At 53.5% G+C, this 19,928-nt stretch overlaps 8 protein-coding genes across 8 annotated transcripts; 4 read left to right on the top strand and 4 right to left on the bottom strand.

Annotated features, from left to right (window-relative positions):
- Positions 1–135: 135 nt before the first annotated feature.
- Positions 136–3,323, bottom strand: HMPREF1541_10831 (uncharacterized protein; the record flags this gene model as incomplete). The annotated part of the gene is made up of 2 exons (XM_008715500.1): positions 136–3,167; positions 3,215–3,323. The coding sequence occupies 2 exons, from the start codon at positions 3,321–3,323 to the stop codon at positions 136–138; spliced, it is 3,141 nt and encodes a 1,046-aa protein (XP_008713722.1).
- Positions 3,324–4,145: 822 nt separating this feature from the next.
- HMPREF1541_10830 (uncharacterized protein) lies at positions 4,146–6,464 on the bottom strand (the record flags this gene model as incomplete). Its single annotated transcript, XM_008715499.1, has 1 exon — positions 4,146–6,464. One exon carries the CDS (start codon positions 6,462–6,464, stop codon positions 4,146–4,148), a length of 2,319 nt encoding a protein of 772 aa, XP_008713721.1.
- Positions 6,465–6,850: 386 nt separating this feature from the next.
- HMPREF1541_10829 (uncharacterized protein) lies at positions 6,851–8,284 on the bottom strand (the record flags this gene model as incomplete). Its single annotated transcript, XM_008715498.1, has 1 exon — positions 6,851–8,284. The coding sequence occupies one exon, from the start codon at positions 8,282–8,284 to the stop codon at positions 6,851–6,853; it is 1,434 nt and encodes a 477-aa protein (XP_008713720.1).
- A 537-nt stretch (positions 8,285–8,821) lies between these two features.
- On the top strand, positions 8,822–10,252 carry HMPREF1541_10828 (uncharacterized protein; the record flags this gene model as incomplete). Its single annotated transcript, XM_008715497.1, has 1 exon — positions 8,822–10,252. The coding sequence occupies one exon, from the start codon at positions 8,822–8,824 to the stop codon at positions 10,250–10,252; it is 1,431 nt and encodes a 476-aa protein (XP_008713719.1).
- Positions 10,253–10,600: 348 nt separating this feature from the next.
- On the bottom strand, positions 10,601–11,455 carry HMPREF1541_10827 (uncharacterized protein; the record flags this gene model as incomplete). The annotated part of the gene is made up of 1 exon (XM_008715496.1): positions 10,601–11,455. One exon carries the CDS (start codon positions 11,453–11,455, stop codon positions 10,601–10,603), a length of 855 nt encoding a protein of 284 aa, XP_008713718.1.
- Positions 11,456–12,753: 1,298 nt separating this feature from the next.
- HMPREF1541_10826 (uncharacterized protein) lies at positions 12,754–14,431 on the top strand (the record flags this gene model as incomplete). The annotated part of the gene is made up of 4 exons (XM_008715495.1): positions 12,754–13,083; positions 13,134–13,180; positions 13,280–13,720; positions 13,771–14,431. 4 exons carry the CDS (start codon positions 12,754–12,756, stop codon positions 14,429–14,431), a joined length of 1,479 nt encoding a protein of 492 aa, XP_008713717.1.
- A 216-nt stretch (positions 14,432–14,647) lies between these two features.
- Positions 14,648–16,119, top strand: HMPREF1541_10825 (uncharacterized protein; the record flags this gene model as incomplete). Its single annotated transcript, XM_008715494.1, has 4 exons — positions 14,648–14,949; positions 14,995–15,742; positions 15,787–15,882; positions 15,934–16,119. The coding sequence occupies 4 exons, from the start codon at positions 14,648–14,650 to the stop codon at positions 16,117–16,119; spliced, it is 1,332 nt and encodes a 443-aa protein (XP_008713716.1).
- A 320-nt stretch (positions 16,120–16,439) lies between these two features.
- Positions 16,440–19,922, top strand: HMPREF1541_10824 (uncharacterized protein; the record flags this gene model as incomplete). The annotated part of the gene is made up of 1 exon (XM_008715493.1): positions 16,440–19,922. The coding sequence occupies one exon, from the start codon at positions 16,440–16,442 to the stop codon at positions 19,920–19,922; it is 3,483 nt and encodes a 1,160-aa protein (XP_008713715.1).
- Positions 19,923–19,928: the final 6 nt, after the last annotated feature.

The following is a 19,928-nucleotide window of genomic DNA, read 5'->3' as shown; positions in this document are numbered from 1 at the left end:
ATGCTCAGATTATCTCTCCTTGCCTGATTCAATTCTCGGTCAATGTACGTCTGTGAAACAATGCAAGACTGTAGTGAGTTCATCTATGTCTATTACTCGTCTAGTGCCTCGCTATGAGCCGAGCTGTCAATGGATCTAGTCGAATACATCAACAGCATATCGCTCCCCTCTCAGACCCTCCCACCACTGCAACGCATTCTCGAAGGTTATCTCTTTACCACGCTTCGCTGCAGCTTCTACTGCGATGCGCGCTGCCGTGCTCGCGATTCCTTTGCCGACCGCGGAGCTACCACAGATGTATACTCTCGCACCTTCGTCAAAGAGTCTGCTTGCTTCCGCTCTCTCATGCCACAGGCGATCCTGCACGTATTTACACCCTTCTGACTTGTCTGCCGCTCGGCTGAATGCATAGAAGACTTTGACCGCTGATAGCCTTTCTGCTGCCTCGAGCTCGTCGGCAAACAGCTTATCCATTGTAGGATCCCGACAGCCAACAAACAAGACAGCCTCACCAAGTTTAGCCTCAGGATTAGCCTGTAATCGCGCCACGCGTTCTTGCACAAAGCCGCGAAAGGGAGCCAGTCCGCTGCCTGCACCAAACATTATGACCGGTGTCTTCTCGTCTAGCGGTAGATGGAATGAGGCCTGTGACTTCTTGACCATAACTTGCGTCGTGCTCCCTGGTTGCAGTCTTTTGAGATAATTGGTCGCGACACCCAGGTGATTGGCATCTTTATCTGCCATGGAGAACGTGATTGTTGCGATCGTAGGGTCCTGCAATGGCGAGCTCGATATCGAGTACTGCCTGATGCGCATGGGGAAAAGCATGCTGAGAAAGAGTCTGAACGGGAATCGGATCTCTGTGTGGGCCTCTAGAACGTCCAGCACCGATGGTGTCGATGCTGTATCTGAGGCTTGCGCCATGATCTGCTCCTTAGTGGCTTCGTCTGTTGCAAAGGACGCGACCACTGACAAGTGCTTCTTGGTGGCGCTCGCGTTCAACTCCACGTACGATGAGAGTACGGCGCCGATCGAAAGTTCCTTCTCCGTAGGTATCGTGGTGTGAGAGCCTTTGCCGAGCGTCATGACAGAGTCCCAGGGAAGACCGAACCGGCGCAGTACCCTGGATACAGTTGCGAGGCTGTTGATTGGTAACAATGCGAGGTAGTCTCCAGCCTCATAGGTCAAAGATGTCGGTAGCTTGAGCTGAATATGGCGCTTCTCTGGCGTACCAGGTGCCGTCAATACTTCGTTGCTTACCACGAGCGCTTCCTGAACATTGTAGTTGAGGTGCGATGCACGCGCAACGGTACTAATCTCCAGGTCTATGCCTTCAGGCACCGCGTCTAACCCAGCACCACCCAGCTGAGGCCAGAGGGCGTCGTCTTGCCAGTGATCGAAGTCGTCAAACACTGTTCCAGCAGCAACGTCTGATTCGCCTCGAGGTGCAAGACGTGACGCGCCTCGGGCTTCGAGCTCGGTATCGACTAGAGTCGGAATCTTCTGGTAGGTCGAAACCCAGTCATGATGGCCGCATCCAAACACGGCGTATCTCAGATTTTTGAGGTCCACAGACTGATTCTTGAGCCACTCAACGAAAGAATTAGCATTGTCGGGTGGATTGCCTTCGTAACTTGCGGTGATGACAATCAAGGGCTCATTGACCGAGATTCGATCCACCGCCGCATCCATACTCTTGATGGTCGCCTCAAAGCCGTGTGCAGTGGCGTTGCCGGCCAGCGTCTGTGAGAGGCCTTCACAGGTACCACTGTTCGAACCGTAGAGAATCGTCATCGGCTTCTTCGGTCCAGCAGAAGACGACACTGCAGGTTTTGACTTGGTTGATTGCTCTTCTAGGCCAGCATACATCTTCTTTTCGAGCTTTATGGGATCGATTCCCGAACGGAGGTTCGCACGCATGAAGAAGCCATCCGGCTTGATGGTCAGTGTCTGCTTCGAGCGCAGTTGGTATGAAGGGTCAGCCATCCTCAGATTAAAGTTCTGGAGAATGAGCGAGAGCGCGAGCAACCCTTCTTGCCAGGCGAAGGGTCTGCCTATGCATCCTCTAGCTCCGTTTCCGAAAGGCTTCCAGGCGTTCGGAGGTAGCTTCGCAAAGTTCTCGCCGTACATTCGTTCTGGACGGAACTCGTCGGCATCTGCTCCAAAAGCGACAGGGTCCCGTGCGACCGCTGGCAGCGCTGCGATAATAGGAGCTCCCGAAGGAATGTAATACTTTCCTGCAAGGACGACGGGACCAGACATGGTTTCTTGAGGAGTGACTGTGAATGCAGGCGCAGTAGGTTGCAGGCGGAGCGTCTCCCGCAACACGGCCTCGAGGTAAGGAAGCTTATTCATATGCTCGAATTTGACCGGTCCCTTGCCAATGACCGAATCGACTTCGGCCTGGGCTTTTCTCATCGCTTCCGGATATTTGCAGAGGTAGTAAGAGGCGTAGGACAATAACCCAGAAGTGGTCTCGTGTCCTGCAATTAAAAAAGTGTTCATGTTGTTCATGATACTTTCGTCAGTCAACCGCTCGCCGGTCTTCGGGTCTTTTCCAAACAGCATGGCGTTCAGCAGATCCTTTTTCGAGCTTGGGTTCGCTCGTCGTCGATCGATAACCTCTTGTGCCACGCTCCTCATAAGCTCGATATTTTCCTGATACTGTCGGGTGGCTTTGCCATTCCACAACTGCTCCAGTCTGGTCCGTCTCGGACGCAAGCCTGATTCGACCAAGAACCCAACCATAGCATTGACAAAAGGGTGCATGGCCTCGTGATAGAAGGAGTTGAAGCGCTTATCCATGGCACAGAGTGCAATGGAGTCCAGCGTCAAGCGCGTGTAGTCGTCTGTGACATTGATCACGTCCTCTTCACCCAATCTTGCCCATTTGGCAACGAGTTGTGTGGCGATATCGTACATTTCGTCGTACATGTCGTGGATACCGATCGGACCGAAAGCAGGCACCAAAGTTCGATGTGCAACTTCCCAATTGTGTTCGCCATGATAGGCGGTGAACAATCCGTCTCCCACACCATTCCTGACCTCCTTCAGTGGACCTGACACAGCCTTGTGGAAGCGCTTTTCATCGCAGATTTCATTGAGTAGCTCGGCTGAAGCCACGAAGTATCGATCCTGCCCAACTATATTGAGCTTGAATATGGGACCTGATCCGTCAGTGGGCCAAGCAATCGATGGGATGCCAGATACGCACCATACTTCTCAGCAAGATGGATGAGGCTAAGAGATGCATTGTTCGGATCGATATCTCTCACATTACCAAGGATGGGCAGCCCAGGTGGTTGAGGTATTGGGATGGACATTGTTTTAGAGTACCGAGTAAAAAGGAGGCTCGAGTAGTTGGATGGACGTAGTGTATCTGCGCGGTACGCGACGATGTCTGCCCGTTGCGAGAGCGGAGAGCGGAGGACATCAACCTCACCTAAATATTACTTCAAATGAGAGAATTAGCAACCAGTCTTGGATCCGTCTGTCAAGTCGGCAAGTTCAGGGAGCACAGCAATGTCTTATGCATGCGCATACCATGTGTGGTGTGCGCAGCAACGTTGCCTGGGCACCAGAAAATATTTATGTCAATTACGAAGGCCATGGCATGTTACAAAAGACCGAACATGCGAAAGCCGGGTCCAGCGAGACCCGCTTACATGGATGTAGGCTGCGCAAATTACCTGATACATAGTCTTGTATAATTTGCAGACGAGCAAATGATGCACGTGTGACAGGGCGAGTTCCATAACGAAGAGTGAAGAGCGAACAGGCGTGTCCTGAAGCCTAGAACGTGCACGTCGGCGCCGTGACGGCGAATACGAGATACGAGAGATACCGAGGCTGTTTCACAAATCTCAGGGACAAGGATGACGCAAGAAATTTCAGCATGTCAAATGCTTCGCACCTCATACGTTGGTGGCATCATACTGTCTTCGCGATGCTGGAATCCTCCTCGGGCCCGAAGCATTCAATCGGCGAGTCTCCCGCCGCTAGTCGGCGGCCAGTATGACCCGGCGTTCCAAGGCTACTTGCTTTCGCTGCTTCAGTCGGACCGTCGCCCCACCCATTCAGCTTCTCAATACCTCGCAGCTGCGCGTCGGCGGTGCTTAGTCAAGTCTGGACGCGTACACAGTAGCTTATCTGAGCCCCAGAGCCCGCCGCTCTTGGAGACTCTCTGCATACATCTGCGCAATGAAGCTAGCCTCCTTCTCTCTATGGTCTCGCTCTGCACGACTGATCTCCTCACGTTTCATCACCTTCGCGCTCGCGTTACCAGGTCGACCCAAGTCCAGATATGGATCACCACCTTCCTCGACCGCTAGTGCCCTCACACCAGCAACGGCGTCGTCCATGGTATACTCGTCTTCCTTGTAGTCCTCGATCCGACGTGTCAAGCCTCGTGGCTCGAAATTCTCCAAAGTCTTCGGGTGGATATATCCATACTGCATGAACTTGACATAGTGACCTGCAAACCGGAGTCCTCGCTTAATAGCTTCTCTGAGGACAAGCTGGTCTGGACGCAGCAGCAGAGACGGAGCTTTCGATGTCCTGCCATTCTCAAATGTAGGCTTCTTGTCACCCCAATACTCCTTCTTCATGACACCCCACTTCTGTCTAGGCACTCCAAAAAGCGTATCATTCTCGTCGACCTCCTCCTCAGTTCCAGGTTCGTATCTCCATGTTATGTATTCTTGCAGCATGTCCCAACGAGTAGACAACGCTTCGCCTTGAAGCACGCGGAGCAACATGGTCAAGGAACGTTGGCTCAAGATCAAACGGCGGCCCTCAGAGAACTTGTTCGGCGCGACGGGGTCGTGAAACAGCATATCCAGCTTGACGCAGAAGCACACTGCAAAGTAGAGGTCGGCATCGGTCAACAACTTCTTGTTGTGCACGAACCCGATTCGGCGCGCGTTATCGGGGATATCCAGCATGAACCAGACCTTTTTGATGGCTAGCTCACATCGTCTTGGTAGGGGAATGCCTTTCTCGGCGAAGAGCGCCATGATCGCGTGCACTGTTTTGTCCCGATGCAAGATCATGCGGAGCCACTTGAAGCTGGGGATACGTCGCACGATACCTTGGGCCGCCTTGACTGGATCCGGGTGAGCGATACGGGCGGCCGGATCCGTGCGACACAGGTGGCCAAAGGAGCGGAACGGAAAGATGCGACTCGAGCTTGGAGCTTTTCTGATGGCCTGAGATAGGATGACAGTGGTGAAGCGAGTGTCAATGATGGTGTGGAAGTCTTTGCTGATGGCGTACAACGATATGAGATCCTCAATGGCGAGATGCGCAGCCAAAGAGAAGCACAATTCTGGATAGAGAAGGATGCCGTGGAAGATGTTGAATTTTGGGTCATTTTTCCGCGTGAACACGTATGCTGGTGGTGGCAGGATCACACCGCCTCTCTTGCGCTTGCGGCCTGCGTATTTGTTGGCTCGCTCCAAGCGGTTTGGGGAGGTGAGGGCGTTTTCTGGGACATCCGGGAATGCTGTAGTCGCCTGATTTGACGCCTGTCGGGCAGCGTTGAGGGCTGAGCTCGTGGCTGCATGTTGTGGAAGGTTCGTAAATCCGGAAACATGTTGCTGAATACGATGCCCTCGAACATCACGGTCCAGATCAACGGCTCCCATAGTGGCGATCAGAGGGTGAGCGTTTGGCACATCATCATGCACCGATGGTGCAGGGATGGGTGGGAAGTTTGCGATCTTCGGGCTAGGAGGAACGGCGAGTCTCTGCTTTTGAACAGTCAATTCACGGGCTGCACTTGGGGTGTGAAGGGGACTGGCTTGATAGTCGTGCACTGGAGGTTGAAAGCCCGCCATACGCGTAGCCTGAGTCTGACTATAGCCTAGTGAAGGCCTTCCTTGGGCGAATGAATTGACGGCAAGAGGCAAGCTCGAATTCGTAGGTTGTAACGGAGCTTGAAAGGTGAATTGCGACTGCTGGATGGCGTCAAGACTTACATTGACCAGTGAAACTTGACGCTGCTCAGATTGTTGAAAGATATTGCCTCGCTGCCACGGAAGGACGGCACCGACATTGGCCGCCGGGTTCTCGAAACCGTGATCTTGTCGGTAAGTATTAGCGATGGTCGTCCCGTCTTTGATGTTGGCTGGGACAAGAAGGCTCTGGGCGCCATAGATTCCTTTACGACGGTATTCCTTCTCTTCCACAGAAAGCTCTTTGAACGCGGTCGCAGTCAGGGTAAGGGTTTGACCAAACACTCCTACGGGTGTTGAGCTTACGGAGCTGCTGAAGTCCAGTAGGGGCGGTCGCTCGCGTCCCGAAGCCTGATCGGGTCGAGGATGCGATGACTGCAGTGGAGTGGTATCTTCACCATCACTGCCACTGGAATGCTTCGATGAATGGCGCTGCATAAGTGATCTGAACATGCCCTTGCCTTCGGCGAAGAACCGTGACTTCTTTCTTGGAGGGTGGCCGTCACTCATCGCTGCGGTGGCACTCTGCGGTGTCTTGAAAGATCCTGTTGATTTCGTGCTCGAAAGTAGAGATGGAGGTAGCAGACAAAAGTCGAGACTGGTCTCGAAAAGGTCAAGGTTGGTGCGTAAAGACCACAGTTGTTCACACAAGATGCAGCTGACGAAGCGGATGTGACAGCAAAACAAACGCAGTCGACAGCATCGGCAAGGCAGGTGACGACTGTTGCCAGCCACCTTCGATGAAGTTCCATCGATCGCGAGAAGTGATGGCAATGCGGAGCAAGACTGGTTTCCATGACTACTGGATTGAGAAGAGTTATCATGCAACACAAGAGCTACGGAGGCAACATCGATCATAAACTTACAATGGCTAGACGCAGCAAACCCGGCATCAATCAACGCCAAAACCAACCTCCTTCGCCCTGCTTGGTTTCCTTCTTCGCTGACATTCTCGCTTCGACAAGATCCTTTTCAGAATCTGAGGTCTGCGTCTGCTTATCGACAGTTGGGAAGTCAGCTGCCGCGAGATGAGTGCGGAGCCAAGCTGGCACTTCTCGTGATCCTGGGCTTGTCTCGACGCTCTCCTCGTGCTCCTCCATCCCATCAGCAAAACGTCTCTTGAGCACTCTTTTCATTTCTATCGATCCATCTGGAAGTGTGCGGGTCTCGGTCTTCGTCATGGTTGAGACAATCGATGGAGCTTGGCCTGGAATACTTTCAGATGCTCTTTTTGGCGTCGCCTTCTGCCTGGAGCGCTCTGGGTTCGGGATTAGTAAGCCCTCCACAACCTCTTCCATGGCATCGAGTGCTCGCGCAAGAGTGCTGGCCACTGAAACGCGGCTCAGCGCCAACTCATCGTCAAGCTCTTTCTCCTCCGGATCTGCGTCATCGTAGTCATCGTAGTCATCGTAGTCATCCACATCGTCTTCATCCTGCTTCCACTCGTTGCCAGAATGATGTGCTCTAAAACCCTGCATCGAGGGAACCCTGAGTTCTCCGACCTCCCCAAGACTTTTAGCGGCTTGCGTCAAGACTTTGGGAAGCTTGAGCACGTCTTTACGTAGTAGTTCCTCGAGCCACTTCGCGGGACAAGACTCCATACCACGGTCCTCACCCATAGGGCGCATAGTCCCTGTTTGCGTAATGCTTAACAGATCAGTGAAAGCTGCCTGCCACGGGACCCTTGCCATCTTATTATCGAATTCCGAGTTAGGCTGGAGCTCGGCTCCCCGGTTCTGGTACAGCCACGCATCCAATATACTAGTCTCAGGGGTGAACCCTTTCAAACGTCGATGCTCGGGCAAGATGAGACAGAGAGGCGAGTATGGACTAGAGAGTAGCCATGGGTATGTATCGCCCGCATTATGGAAGGGATCCAGCAGGTCCGAAACGAAAGGTCCGTGATACAGGTCAAGCTCACTGTCGGCCTCGTCTCTTCCAAACACTGCTGTGTCAGAAGATCTTCGGAGCGAGAAATCCGCTGCAGTTGGACGTTGTGGCTGTAGCACTTTATCTCTGTGTTCCCTTGCATCCTCAAGTTCACGAGTATATTGGTGCTGGCGTTCCATTATGGCATTCACCCTCTCATCGACCTCTTTCCGGTGCTGCGCAGCCAGGCGTTCGAACGATTCTTCGAATGAGTGTCTGAGAGACGGAGCGCCCGAGAAGAATGACTTGAATTGCTCATCGGCGAATCTACGGAAGCGGATGAATGGGTTCTCGTCGTCCTGTCCACTGCGCGGCCATGGAGTCTGATACCTCTGAAACGGATCACATGGTGGTGGTGGATGGGATGGGTTATGTGCTTGTTGATCGTTATCTTGTGTCATTTTAGTTACTGGACATCCCCGTACGAAGAGCGAGCGCCACTCGAAGCAGATGATCTTATGAAGTCAACGCGGTTGCCTGATGGACGCGATGGCTCAAAGTGCGGGGATCATCTGGGAGTGCTGGAGAACCATTCGGCGTCTGTTACGGTTGCCAACAGTGGTCAACAGCTTCGTCTGAGGAACGCGCTGCCGACGCGTCTACTAGATTGAAATCTTGCAACTCACACACTTGCCCGTCCTTTGCTATCTACTGTCAACATGTTGCTCACGACAGACCGATAGTAGATGCTTACAACCTCATGGTTCTCGTCAGTATCTTATGCATAGGTAGATGCTGAAGGGTCCACTTTGATGTGGCTGCACTTTTTCATTGGAGGTGACGTCTACACTATGTCCGTGGCTGAACGATCGAGAATTCCCTTTCAAGATGTTCTACTCTATTCACGTGCTAGCGGTTTCTTGCCTATGCTTTTGCTCACCGAGCTCGTCTAACCTTTGAGCTACGGCCAGATGTTTGACGTCCAAATGGAAGCAACCATGGTCTCTTCAGAGGCTATAAAGAATGCTTCCCTGATTATCCTCAGTCTTCTGTTTCTTCCTCTGGACTCGTTCATTGCAACTTGCTCATATCTTCTCGGATGGGTATCTAAGCCAAAAGCCATCCGACCGGGCCACCAGAAGCGCAATGTGCTTGTTACTGGGGTTGGTATGAGCAAAGGCTTGTTCCTTGCCAGAGCCTTCTATCTTGCCGGTCATCGAGTGATCGGAGCAGACTTTGAACCTGACGGAGCTCTATCTATTGGACGCACCTCAAAGTCCTTATCCCGCTTCTACCACTTGCGAGCACCTGCCGGCCAAGATGCCTCCACCACATATGTCCAGGACCTTCTTCGAATTGTGCTCGCCGAGAAGATTGACTTGTGGGTGAGTTGCTCAGGAGTGGCATCCGCTGTCGAAGATGGACAAGCCAAGGAGATAATCGAAGCGCGGACCCCCTGCAAAGCCTTGCAATTCGATATCGAGACTACTCAAATGCTACATGAAAAGCATACATTCGTTGAACACGTCTCAAAATGTGGCTTGACTGTGCCGGAGACCTATGCGATTACGACTCGAGCTGATGTTGAGCGGATCTTGCGTCGTGCTCCATCTGGGCGGCACTACATCATGAAGACCATCGGGGTGGTCGATGCCGTTCGTGGTGACATGACACTGCTCCCTAAAGATACCCATGACGAGACTCTGAAGCACCTGCAGCACCTACCGATTTCAGAGGAATGTCCATGGATCTTGCAGCAATTTGTGCAGGGCGCTGAGTTCTGCACTCATTCCGTGGTCGTCAATGGACGCGTGAAAGCGTTTGTGGCATGCCCATCAGCGGAGCTACTCATGCACTACCAGATGCTTCCTCCAGACTCCGCTTTATCGTTGGCAATGCTTGCATTTACCGAGTCTATCGCTGCACGGGGGGGTGAGGGTTTCACGGGGCACTTGTCATTCGATTTCATGGTTGAAGACGCCGATCTGAAGTCTAACAACCCTACCTTGTATCCAATCGAATGTAACCCCCGAGCGCATACTGCGGTCGTTCTCTTCAATGGCACACACAGGATGGTTGATGCATACATGTCTTTACTTGGAAACGCCGAAGCGGAGGAGGTGATCTTCCCAGCTCAGACGGGAGGTTACAAGTATTACTGGGTTGGTCATGACTTGGCCACCAAGCTCCTGCTGTCAACGGTCGGCTTATGCACCCTTTCTAAGGGAGTGTCCGCTGTTCTCAGCGACTACATCGCTCTCGTGAGCCACCTCACGCTCTGGCGAGACGGCACGTTCGAGCTCTGGGATCCGTGGCCGTGGTGGTGCTTGTATCACATTTACTGGCCGGTGCGATTCTGGCATTGCATCAGGACCGGGACCGGCTGGAGTCGTGTCAATGTCAGCACGACCAAAATGTTTGAGAAATAAGATGTTTGAAAGCCGAGAGCTGAATCGGGATCCCTCCCCACATCGACCTGGCACGCATTTCGCCAACCAGGATGCAGCTTGGATTTCAGCAGCTGCATATAATAGCAGTGAGCGATCTCCAGACATCGATATCCGATTAATAGCTGAGCCCGTTCCGTGTGCTTACATATAATCACTTTAGACAGCCACATACTAGTATTCAATGCTTCTGAGAATCACAGTTACACATGACACATCATTGGCCTATCGCTTTTCTAGTGTTGGAGGTGGGTCGGCAGAAGACAGCATGATCACTTGCAGAAAGCTGTCTTGGAATCTTCCTTTACGGACCGCTGCAGGCACAATGTGTCACGGCTCATCTGTGCCCGTGCAGCGAGTGATCTCCACGGCGTCGGGAACACCGCTAGGCTCCCAGCTGTCCACTTGCTTGCTATCGTAGACCAGGTTCGGGTTTCCGACGCATTCGTTGAGCTTGACCCTCCCTTCTCGCTTGTCGTATTGTCCAAGCGCCCGGCCGAACCCACTGTCGCCATTCGTGCCCTTGGAACCACCTGTTTGCCTCTTCTGCTTGGTCGAGCTCCGTACATACTCCAGGTAGGGAGGATTGCCAGGCTTGATAACGTTGTCAGCCGCCAGTACACTGCCAGGTCCCACCAGGCCGAGCTCCTCGCAGAGCTTCAGGTCGGTAGTGTAGGCGGGCTTGTAGTGGTCCAGAAACATGAGATCGATCTTCTGCAGATCGCCATTGTCGTAGAGCCGCTTGAGGGATGCGTCTGAAGAGCCGATGATCACCTTCACCACATCGGAAAGCCCTGCTAGGTCCACAAGTGCCATGATAACCGCCGCAAATTCTGGGTTCCGCTCCAGACTGAAGTAGCGCTTCCCGCCTGCTTTACGGACTGCGTCGCCAAAGAGGATGCATGAGTAGCCGATGTAGCCCCCGAGCTCAACCATGACCGTCGGTTTGACTTCGAATATCAGGTCCGTCACTATTCGACCTTTGTCCTCGCCGACATTCATAAGGTATTTTTGAGTCCTGGCGAAATCATCAATGGCTGCCAGCACTGCTTGGGCGTCGCCACGGATTTGGTCGACATTGGGCCGTGAGAAGACGTAGTGCAGAAGCTCGACTTCCCGGCCATCGTCAAAGAAGGTCTCTTCTTGCTCTTGGTACTTCTTTGTCTCGTCGAAAGCTGATGGCATCTTTGCCGCTTGACAGTGACCCAAATAATTGACCGTTTAAAGGCTGTTGAGATCAGCTTTTCACCGACTTCTATCAGGAGGTAAGGCGGGATCTCTTCCGACAATGCCAGTCGCTGGAAATATATTCCGGGACTGAATTCCTCTTGCAACGATTGGAAAGGGTGTTTCCGGGAGTGCGTCTACGTGCAGCACGATTCGTAGAGAGGTTGCTATTGGTCGGAAGGCTTTCGACCAGTAGTATTTCGGAGCGGGCACTCCTGCCTTGATTGAGGTCGTCGCAGTTCATCATGACAGCAGGTGGTTCCGAAAAAATCAAGCAAGAGATACCTCTTGGGCAGTGTCAACAACCAAAAGGCTAGAACATGATGATGCTGATGAAGTACATCTGAGGTCGGTCGAAGCCAATAGGATGTCTCTGGCAGAGTCCACCTTGGAGGGGGCTAGACCATGAATAGTTAAGCGTCCATGACGGGCCCAGGGGTCTCAGCTCAACAGTCTTTGCTGTTCGACATTCAGCATGTGCAAATCAACCCAGGCCTGTGTCTAGCACTTGCAAAGAGAACAAACAGACGCAATTCTCTATATCTACAGTGTCGTTGATCGGAAAGCCCCTAGCTCGGCAGCTTTGGCCATGAGTGAACCGAACCGGCCTCTTTTCTGTGGCGGAATGTATCATCCCAGTCTTGACATCTAAGAACCCCGCCAGTCGAACGGTGGGGCACCCGAGTTCCCGCTTCAGATTCAAAACTTTATCTCGGCTTGAGATGCACTAAGATCTTGCATCGTGACGAATACACGTCAATCACGACATCCACCCCCTGAGCGATGGGACCGGCAACGCGGCCACGTTCAGGAACCTCCGCAATGTATCCCCCCAAACCCTGGAAAGTGCCAATTACGTCCTCGAGCATGGCAACGGGCGCTGTAAGACATCATGACTGCTCATTTGAGGACTCTTAACCCCGTGCTATCCTCGATACGGCACTCTAACATGCACATTGCATTTGCAGGACTGTCGCTGAGAGGCGTTCATTTGGCAGCGGCATGGATTTCCGCCGTTCCTGTTGGCTGAGCGATTGGTTCAAAGCAAGTTTGGCGAAGTCTCGGGTCATCTTGGCCAGATGATTTCATGGAAACTGCATATTGTTGAAGGCTCCATGTCGTGCTACAATACCCGCACACATGACAAGTGACTATATGAACCCGTGGCCCGGCCCCATGTACAGGCGCTGTCCCTACCAGATCTTCCGTTCAGATCCTCAATCCGCTTTTTCCGCATCCTTTCCATACATTTCAACATGTCGGATCTTCAGGCTACCGTTGCCGAGACGCCCAATGGCTTCCATGTCCAGGGTTATGAGAAAATCGAATACGACTTTACCTTCATCGATGGCGTCTTCGACATGGGCAACAAGGCACTCGCCGACTGCTACGAGCGATGGGGACGTTGCCTGGCCGTTATGGATCTGAACATCTTCAATTTGTATGGCGAGAAGATGCAAGCTTATTTCGACCACTACGATATCGATCTCGACGTCCATAAGACCATGATTGGCGAGAAAGCTAAGTCAATGGATACGCTCCTGAGCATCGTCGATTCCATGACCAAGTTCGGAATTTTCAGAAAGGTGTGCCACGTCTTGCAAAGCTGAAATTGTGCTCTTGCTAACCTTCCCAGGAACCGGTCTTGGTCATTGGCGGTGGACTTGTTACCGATGTTGCCGGGTAAAACGCACTGCCAACGATGACTTCAAGGCACTCTGACCCAGCATATTCTTATGCTATTCTTTCATTTTGTGGATGTTTGCTAACCGTTCATGTCAGGTTCGCATGTGCCGCATACCGCAGAAACACAAACTTTATCCGTATTCCAACAACCGTCATTGGACTTATCGATGCTTCCGTATCAATCAAGGTGGCTGTCAATTATGGCAACTACAAGAATCGCCTGGGAGCTTACCACGCGCCCATGAAGACCTTCTTGGACTTCACCTTCCTCAAAACTTTGCCCGAGGCACAAATCCGAAATGGATTCGCGGAGCTCATCAAGATCTCAACTTGTGCTCACCTGCCCACGTTTGAGTTGCTCGAGAAGTACTGTACCGAGCTCATTCAGACGGGTTTCGGACGCACCAATGATGCTCCTGCCGAGGTTCGAAAGGCAGCTGACACGATCAACAAGGCCGGCATCTACGAGATGTTGAAGCTCGAGACGCCGAACTTGCACGAGATTGGTCTGGATCGTGTTATTGCTTATGGTCACACGTAGGTCAAATCGTACGCGTACGCCAACTGTTCGATACTAATGATTTCAGGTGGTCACCACTGCACGAACTGGTTCCCGAAATACCACTCCGCCACGGCCATGCGATCTCTATCGACATGGCGTACTCTGCCACTCTTGCAAACATTCGAGGAATTCTCAGCGACGCCGATCACAAGAGAATCCTCGACCTGTTTTCGACTGCCGGTCTCTCCATGGACCACCATCAATTCAACGAAGAGATTCTCGATAAAGGTACCAAGGCTATCCTCCGTACACGAGATGGCCTTCTTCGCGCTGCTGTACCTAGCCCGCTCGGCTCATGCATCTTCCTCAACGACGTATCTATGGACGAGATGTACGATGCACTAAAGGCCCACAAGAAGCTCATGAAGCAGTATCCTCGTAACGGAGAGGGTCTTGAAGCCTTCGTCGACTCGAGCGACACCGGTTACACGCTCAACAATCAGCCAGTCGAGATTAACGGTGTGTCCAATGGCCTGAGGAAGCTTAACGTTCTGAACGATGATTCTACACGCAACGGTGTGGAGTCCAACGGCACAGATGTGTCCAAGAAGCATGCATCTCGCCTTGAGCGTGTAGATGGGCTGCAGAAGTCGGTCAACGGTACAAATGGTCAGACCAATGGCGTAACAAATGGCACGAATGGTCATAGCAACGGAGTAACGAATGGTGTCAACGGTCATCAGTGACGTTGATAACATGGGCAATACACTGCTGCTATACACGATAGAAAGACGAGTGGTTCTTGCTTCATGCGCAATTCTCATCCTGGGTTGGTAGGGCGCCAACAAAAGCCAAGATTGACTACTTGAACCGCTATATAAGGCTGTCATCCCTGAATATTTCCTCGTTCTTCCAGCGTGATTCCGAATTATTCTTTACGTTCATTGTTGCGCCTCTGCACAATGCATCTGATTGTTTGTAGTGTTGCATCGCTGATTATTGCGTGTTGGGCTCAACGCGGGGGTGTCGGAAGTCCACATCCCTTCAAAGCATCGTTTGGTGATTCACCTGCTCCGTTCATGATTGACGTTGACCACGAATTCATACAAGAGACCTTACAACGAGTACGGCTCACAAGGTCGCCAGGTGAGCTGAATCAGCCGGAGTTGGTCGATGGGCCTCCAGTACGCGTCGCTTTGGCGGTGCGCGACCACTGGATCAAGGACTACGACTGGTTTCAGACACAACACGCATTGAACGACCAGTAAGGGTGGCATATGGCCTGTCTTACCAAGTTGACCACAAACAGATTCACACAGTTCACCACAACAGTTTCCATGCCCGCTGATTGCAGGTATACCGCTCCCGTCCCCTTGCACTTCATCCACCACAAGTCCGACCACGAAGGTGCCATTCCGCTCCTCTTCATACATGGCTGGCCCGGTTCTTTCCTTGAGGTCGGGCCTTTGCTGCCGTACTTACTCGACCCCCCCAATGCCTCAGCGCCCGCTTTCCATGTCGTCGCTCCCTCTATACCCGGCTTCGCCTTCTCCCCGGCACCCACACAGCCCGGTTTTGGTTACATCGAAGCTGCTCATGCTTTTGACGCGCTGATGCGGCAGCTTGGTTACTCACAGTATGTCCTCCAAGCCGGCGATGCTGGTGGCCTGATTATGCGCTACCAAGCCCACCTGTACCCTTCCTCGGTTGTCTCCGGACTCAACAACTTCTGGGTCGTCAGTCCTGAGATCTCGGACCTGGAACGTTATCACGCCAAAGAAGCCAGTGACGACGAGGTAGCCATCATTGAGCGTATGCAGTTCTTCATCAGCGAGCATTGGGGCTATGGCCAGATCCAGCAGACGCGACCGTTGCGGCTGGCACATGCTCTTACGGATAGCCCGGTGGGACTAGCGATATGGATCTACGACGGACTATGGCCTGCGGTCTGGGATCTCAGCGTCCTCACAGCTCAGGAGATCATTACATGGACCATGATGCATTGGATTCAGGGACCGTATGGAGCGTTGAGCATCTACAAGCAGGGCGGGCCTTTGGTGTGTATCTGTGAGACGAGCAGGAAATGTACTGACAGACACAGGGCGGTGGATTCAACGCAACTCACTTCACTCCGTTGCCGTATGTACATCAGCCAATGGCCATTTCTGAGTTTCCCAAAGACCTGTGGTATCGGACTGTAAGTCGTCGCGTGAAACGTGGCTGACCCCTTGTTGACTTGTATTTGCAGCCACTGGAGTGGACGCAGCGAACGGGAAACGTAAAGGTCCGCTACTTGCATGAAACCGGTGGCCACTTCCCGGCATGGGAGAATCCTGAGTTGCTTGCCAAAGATATCTGGAGCTTTTTCGGCGACAAGGAATTGTCTGGAATGAACGTCTTCCAGCGCTATGGAGAGCGTAAAGGCGAATTATAGATTGCAATATGTATGTAGACGAGCATCTTAGCCACTACGTAGAAAGTCGCGGTGCAATCTGGAGACATGGGAGGCGTAACCAGAGGGAAGTCAAACGTCAGAGAAAGTCATGACGCGATGGATCTGTATTTGGAGATGCATTTGGATCCTTTCACAGGCTTTGGTCGCTCAAAATGCCTGCCACTAATTTATGGTCTGGCTACTCTGAGAGTCGCTGAATTGTCAGCCATATTGAGCCACACGACGTGTATCTCTTGACCTGGATAGGTCCTATACACGCGCCAAGACTTTGCTGCCACTCTTCAGTCCATCCCACGAGAATGTCTGCCGACTTGAGCTATTTCACCTGCACACTAGGTCAAGCCGCCCTACTCAAACAGTCAAAAGCATACAAGACCATACCGGAATTCATTGATTACCAAGCCGAGCATTACCCTAACCATCCAGCCGTGGGTTGCTATACCCCTCAACCAGCCCCGGATTCTTGGCCGCACCAAGTCATCACATTCGCTGACGTTCAGCGAGGAACGCGACTCATCGCGGAGCACCTACAGCCAGCCTTGGGCCGTACAAATGGCGAAACTGTTGCCCTCCTCTGGCCCAGCTCCGTTGAGTTCCTGTTCACCTGGCTGGGATTGGTGTACGCTGGGCACCCAGTGCTGCTCATTGCGCCACAGTGCTCTTCTTCTGCTATTGCAAGCCTATGCCAAACATCTGCAGTGTCGGTCATCATCAGACATGGGATCTACGAGAAGCTGGCCGCCGATGCTTGTGAGCAAGCCCGGGAAAGCGGGGAGGATTTACAAAGCATGAGCTTCTCCTTCGCCAATGGCATACAGCGGAAAGTTCGAGACTCGCCCGCTACCACGCCACGACGGGCTGATGTATCGCCCGAAGATGTGGCTTACCTGCATCACACATCTGGCACGTCCAGTGGTACCCCAAAGCCGATCCCGCAGACACACCATGGGGGCCTTGCTGTGCTCCCGCGTCTAGAAGGCCAACGGGCTGGCACTTTCACCACCACACCTCTCTATCACGGCGGCATAGCCGATCTCTTTCGAGCGTGGACGAGCAACGCTATGATCTGGCTGTTTCCCGGCGCAGATGTGCCCATCACTTCCGCCAACGTTGCCCACTGCCTCAGAGCGGCTGCTGGAGCTCATCTTGAAGGAGAAGCGCCGATAGTGGCACACTTCTCGAGCGTACCGTACGTCTTGCAATTGCTCGCCGCTGACGACGAAGGTCTCAAACGCCTGCAAAGCATGGATATGGTTGGCGTCGGAGGGGCTGCTCTGCCAGTAGAAGTAGGTGATGGCCTGGTTTTGAAGGGCGTCAGACTTGTCTCACGCTACGGCTCTGCTGAATGCGGCTTCCTGCTCTCATCTAACCGCAAATACGAAAGTGACCAGGACTGGCAGTACCTGCGCCACGATGCAGCAGTGGACTCGCTAAGTTTCGAGGAGCGCGAGGGCGGACTCTACGAACTGATAGTGCGCAAGGACTGGCCGCACATGGCGAAGCGGAACAGAGACGACGGCGGCTACGATACTAGTGATTTGTTTGAGCGGCATCCAAGCATTGAGAATGCTTACAGATATCACTCTCGAGCCGACAGCCAACTCACGCTGATAACGGGCAAGAAGTTCGATCCCGCTCCCCTCGAGGGCTCCATCGCTAGCACCTCGGATCTGGTCGAAGATGCGATGATCTTCGGCGAGGGTCAGCCATACCCTGGTGTGCTGCTGTTCCGCTCAAGGTCCAGCGCAGACGTTGCGAACCAAGAGATCGTCGCGGCTCTGCGATCCACGATCGCCAAGATGAATACAGAATCTCAGTCTCATGCGCGAATACCTCTGGACATGCTCATCCCCATGCCGCCAGCGGAGCTCGAGAAGAGCAGTAAAGGCACGATCCTGCGACCTGTCGTCACAGGCCGATTTGCCAAAGAAATACAAGCAGCGTACAAAGACACCACTACTGATGGGTCAGATCAAGACATGCCGGACAGCGACGTCGCGTTCGCGCTTCTCAGCGCTGTCTCAAGCATCCTGGGCTCCGACAGCGGTGGGAAGCTGACACCAGAGACCGATCTCTTCGCTCATGGCATCGACTCGGTCGCGTCCATCCAGATCCGCAACAAGCTTTGGCGGATGCTGCCCAACGGCACAAGGTTGCCGCTGACCATCGTTCAGGATTGCGGCAGTGTGGCGAAGCTGGCACAGTACGTGCTCGCACTCCGTCATGGGCGGACGATGCAGCTTAGTAGCAAAACAGACTTGAAACATACGCATGGTCAGATGAAGGGGATGGTCGAGGAGTACTGCGACTTTCCATCGTCGTCTTCTCACTCGGAGACCCCGTCAACAGCGAACGACAGCAGTACCTCTACGGAGCTTCCCGACTCTGCAAACAGCAACACAGGGACCACCATACTCATGACAGGCTGCACTGGCACACTCGGCGCGCACCTCCTGTCCCACCTCCTCACCCATGCACCGGCCCTCGACATCCAGCATGTCTACCTCCTGGTCCGCGGCAGCACGCCCCACGCCTCCACATCCCGCGTCCACAAAGCTCTCCTCTCTCGACAGCTTTCCGTCCCGCCAACTTTCTCATCCCTCGTATCAGTTCTCCCCTGCAAGCTAAGCAACGCGAACCTCGGTCTCGAAGATGCCGTATATCAGCGCCTGGCACAAGAAGTTACACTCATTTACCACCTTTCCTGGCACGTCTCGTTCCTGGCTCCGTTGACCGCCTTTCGAACCCACATCGCCGCCGTCCAGAACCTTCTGTCCCTCACGCTTGCCCGGGCACCGACATCTCCCCTACCGTCTCCTCATTTCGTATTCTGCTCCTCCACCGCATCTGCCTCCTCACATCCAAGTCCGATACCCGAACAACTCCTCGCCAAGCCCGACGCTGCGGGACCGACGGGGTACGCACGCTCGAAATGGGTTGCGGAACAAGTCTGCGGGCGCTTCGCCGCGCAGTCACAGCTGCGAGGACGGGTGAGCATCATGCGCGTCGGACAGCTGTCGGGTAGTACGCGGACCGGATGCTGGGGCGGCAGCGAAGCCTACCCGCTCATGCTGGGAGTGTCCAAGGCCATGGGGGAGGTGCCCGATCTGGACGAGGCGAAGCGGAGATACGGCGGGGAAGAGTGCGCTTGGGTCCCCGTCGATGTCGCCGCGCAAGCATTTGCGGAGCTGGGCCTGCTGGGGACGCACGGATCGCCGTCCTCCCAGAAAATGATGACTGGAAATGGTGGATTGGTGGAAGAAGGCTCGGCGCAGTCGACAACGGGGTATGGAGGGTTGCAAGTGCTGCATCTGCTGCCGAAGCCCACCCACAAGCATTCCACCTGGAGCGACGTCCTGGCCTGTATCGCTGAACGGGAACCAGACGCCTTTCGTGTCGTGCCGGTTGATCCGTGGCTCGACCACCTCGAGCAACTGCGGGATAGCAAGGAGGAGGTGTTGCGGGCACATCCTGCTTTGCAGTTGGCGGACTTCTGGCGGAAATCATACTGCAGCGAGTCTGGCGGCGAGCGTGGCATCGCTGGGAAGCACGATGGTGCAGACATATTGAATCAAGGCGAGGCTGCGGACGGAGGCGAAGGGGAAGAATTGCGAGGAGAGCCACTGCAGGAGATGAAAGATGCACGGGAGTCAAGCACGAGTGGCTTCGTCATGGCGAACAGCTTGGAGGCCATGCCAATACTGAAGGACCGGCCCATAGCTGTTCATCTCGATGGAGGGTATGTGGTCAAGTGCTGGCAGTGGATCAAGGAGAATATCTGACTGTGC

Source organism: Cyphellophora europaea (assembly GCF_000365145.1).
Source record: "Cyphellophora europaea CBS 101466 unplaced genomic scaffold supercont1.15, whole genome shotgun sequence".
Classification (NCBI taxonomy): Eukaryota; Fungi; Ascomycota; class Eurotiomycetes; order Chaetothyriales; family Cyphellophoraceae; genus Cyphellophora; species Cyphellophora europaea.
The sequence above is the reverse complement of the archived record's forward strand: the minus strand, read 5'-3'. Positions and strand labels throughout refer to the sequence as shown.